The following is a 2,918-nucleotide window of genomic DNA, read 5'->3' as shown; positions in this document are numbered from 1 at the left end:
CGGCCTGTGAGAGGAGGCGCATCAGTTCAGCGTCCACTCCAGCGCGGGTCCTGCCGGATTCCTGGATGGAGGAGCAGGCGGAGTGATGAGAGCCCGACCACTCCTCGCTATCCGTAGCCAGGATGGAACAGCTGTCTCCTGTGGCGAAAACTTCTGCCTCGTCATCCGACACAACGGCAGCGCGGGCTTTGGCCTGCGGCTGCGCGTCGGTGAGGAGAGGCGGAGAAGGCGAAGCTCGAGGGAGGGGCTCCAGCGAGCGCGTCGCAACGGCCACAGGCTCCGGTGACCTTTGAGAACGGCGCTTCTTCCTGCACGGACCAACAAAGGGCGGAGAGACAGCTTCCTCGGTGAAAGCCCGCAGGGTCGACATCGAAAGCTCCTCGCAGTGCTCACATCCTCCAGACGAGAGGGCAAGAGCAGCGTGTTCCTGGCCCAGGCAGAGAGCGCAGATCACGTGGCGGTCTCCGGCAGTGCGAGACATCTTTTAAAAGACGTCTCGCTGCTCTTTTAGAAAAGAAAGCTAGTAGGTAAAGGATATGTCGCCGGATGGCGTAGAATGGGTGTAGAATGGGTGTTCTACATGGTACTGAAACTTCTCTCTGGTGACTCTAGTTCTCTATCTATTCTCCTGCTGCTCGACCTCAGCTCTGGCTTCGATACTATCTCCCATCAACTACTCATTTCTCGCCTTTCAAATGTGGGTATTTCTGGTGCTGCTCTTTCTTGGTTTTCTTCCTATTTCTCTGATAGACAGTTCTTCATTTCAGTTCATGATTTTCGTTAATCTACTTTCCCCCTGAAGTTAAAAATAAGTAGAAATAAGTTAATGGATGTAATACAATGTCTGTATATAAATAGCTGTGTATATAGTTTTATTTGGTTACTCTTTATTTTAAAGGGGTGGTAAATTGCCCTTTTCACGAGATGTAATATGTTTGTGTGTCCCTTTAAATGCAAATGAGCTGTAAAATAAAGTGTTACCTTTATAACTTCTGTGTGTGTGTGCAGCATGAATGGCCTACAAACTTGTATAATAAATAAGTGTGAAATGGCAACATTTCATTTATTTTCAAGTTTAACAGTACTTACAACTGTGAGAGAATGTATGGTAGGAAACAATCTTTATAAAATGTTTCCAGAATGTAAATGTTAACAGCCCATGTAGGGTCTTTGAGCACTGGCAGAAGGACAAGGTCAAGAGGAGTCCACACAAGCAGGTGACAGCTGTTAGCTCCGGTCAGGTGCAGGTTTCCCTGGATCTGATGCCAGTAGTTGTGAGTTTGTTTTAATGTCAGGGAATCAACCACTTCATCAAACTCCAGGAAAAAGTCCCTGTTCTCTGTTGCCTGCAGGATAGTCTTGGTTCTCGCTGACCACAGACACTTGACTTCAATTACACAGTTTCCAAACACCGTCCCATCCGGAGATCCACCAAGTAGGTCGCTATCAGATAGGAACAGTCCCCTCTCTTGAATAACAACACCAGTGCGCTCAGTGTATTCCTGCTTTGCCTTTGGCTCATGGATCATTCCCCAATCACATGCCTTTGGGAGAGGGGACAAATACCACTTAGTCTTAATAAGTCCATTCTTAGACACAGAGGCCTTCATTTTAAATATACACTTATTAACCACATCTTACTTTAGATCCGTCTTTGAGGTTGTACTGGCCAAGCAGAGTTTTGAATAAGGAAGGAGGGTAAGACTTTCGCTTGATTGCTGCCAAGACCAAACCAAAGTTACTTGCTGTTATCCTTTTCTTGCAATATGCAAACCTGTTAAAAGAAATCAACTATGAGAGAGACCATTTTCGCTCAACAATTTACAGCAGGGGTCACCAAACTCGGTCATGGAGGGCCGCTGTCCTGCAGAGTTTCTAAATTCTGGGCAAATTTACAGCCTTTAGCAGACACGTATATCCATATCAGCTTACAATAACTAAATTTTTCGAAAGTAACTAACATTCGCTTAGAGCAAGGGTCAGTTCCTGGTGTTTAGCTTCAACTAATAAAACACCTAATCCAGCTAATCAAGGTCTTCAAGATTGTCTTAGAGTAATGATAGCACAACGTCATCAGGGCTAACTTAGTTATGCATGTGTTGTCTGTTTCCATGCGTTTAAGTTTCAGCATGTTATACTCTCAGAACCACCAGAATTTTGTTTTTATTAGTAAGCTTTCTTACCATGATGCATTCTTAGCCTGGCCAACTGTTGCTTCCTCAATCTGCTGCTTCTCCTGATCATTTACAGCAAGCATTGACAGCACATATAGAGCCTTGTCCTCAGCTTGGACAAAACCTGGGCTTGTCACCAGCCCATCAAATGTCTTGATTGGGAGAGTCTAGATTTAAAGTTAGGCCAAAGTCAGTGAGGTGTCCACATACTTACCCACATAGTGTATACAGAATACATTTGAAATGAAAGCAATGATTTACATACATACATACATACATACATGTGTGTAGTTTACCACATTTTTCATTAGCCTAAATTATGTAATGTTAGTTTTTAACTATATTACACAGTTTGAAACCTCTGGTTCAAATTTCGAGAAATTATTAAACATACCATTTAATGTAGTGCAATTGTGATGTTTCTGCTAATTTTAAGGGAATATGAAAGTATAAAAGTAAAAAAAAAATACCTCAGGTGTCTCTGTACTCAAAATCCACCCCATCCCAGTAAAACGCCCAAGTTGCAATAAGGATGTGAGCCCATTCTTTGTCCTCCTGGGTGACAGATCTTTTGATGCCAGCTGAAGTAATGGTATAAAACTGCTTAGAAAAATAAGTTATAGTATTTAAAATCGTTTCAAGTGATGGAGTTTTCAATTCAAAAGCATTTGACTATAATCATTCAATTAGCACACAATCTAAGCTTTTAGAAAAAAATCACAGTGTACATCTCAACCTCACTGT

General features: G+C 42.8%; 1 protein-coding gene across 1 annotated transcript; it reads right to left on the bottom strand.

Moving 5' to 3' along the window:
• Positions 1-1,085: 1,085 nt before the first annotated feature.
• Positions 1,086-2,507, bottom strand: LOC143726028 (uncharacterized). The gene is made up of 4 exons (XM_077219014.1): positions 2,456-2,507; positions 2,184-2,341; positions 1,642-1,774; positions 1,086-1,544 (listed from the first exon to the last, which is right to left on the bottom strand). Exons 1-4 carry the CDS (start codon positions 2,480-2,482, stop codon positions 1,086-1,088), a joined length of 777 nt encoding a protein of 258 aa, XP_077075129.1. The 5' UTR covers positions 2,483-2,507.
• Between the last annotated feature and the right edge of the window lie 411 nt (positions 2,508-2,918).

Source organism: Siphateles boraxobius, unplaced genomic scaffold (genome assembly GCF_051911475.1).
Source record: "Siphateles boraxobius isolate OS27281-9 unplaced genomic scaffold, OSU_SipBor_1 77, whole genome shotgun sequence".
Taxonomy (NCBI): domain Eukaryota; kingdom Metazoa; phylum Chordata; class Actinopteri; order Cypriniformes; family Leuciscidae; genus Siphateles; species Siphateles boraxobius.
Note: the sequence above shows the minus strand (reverse complement) of the source record. Positions and strands in the feature narration are given on the sequence as shown.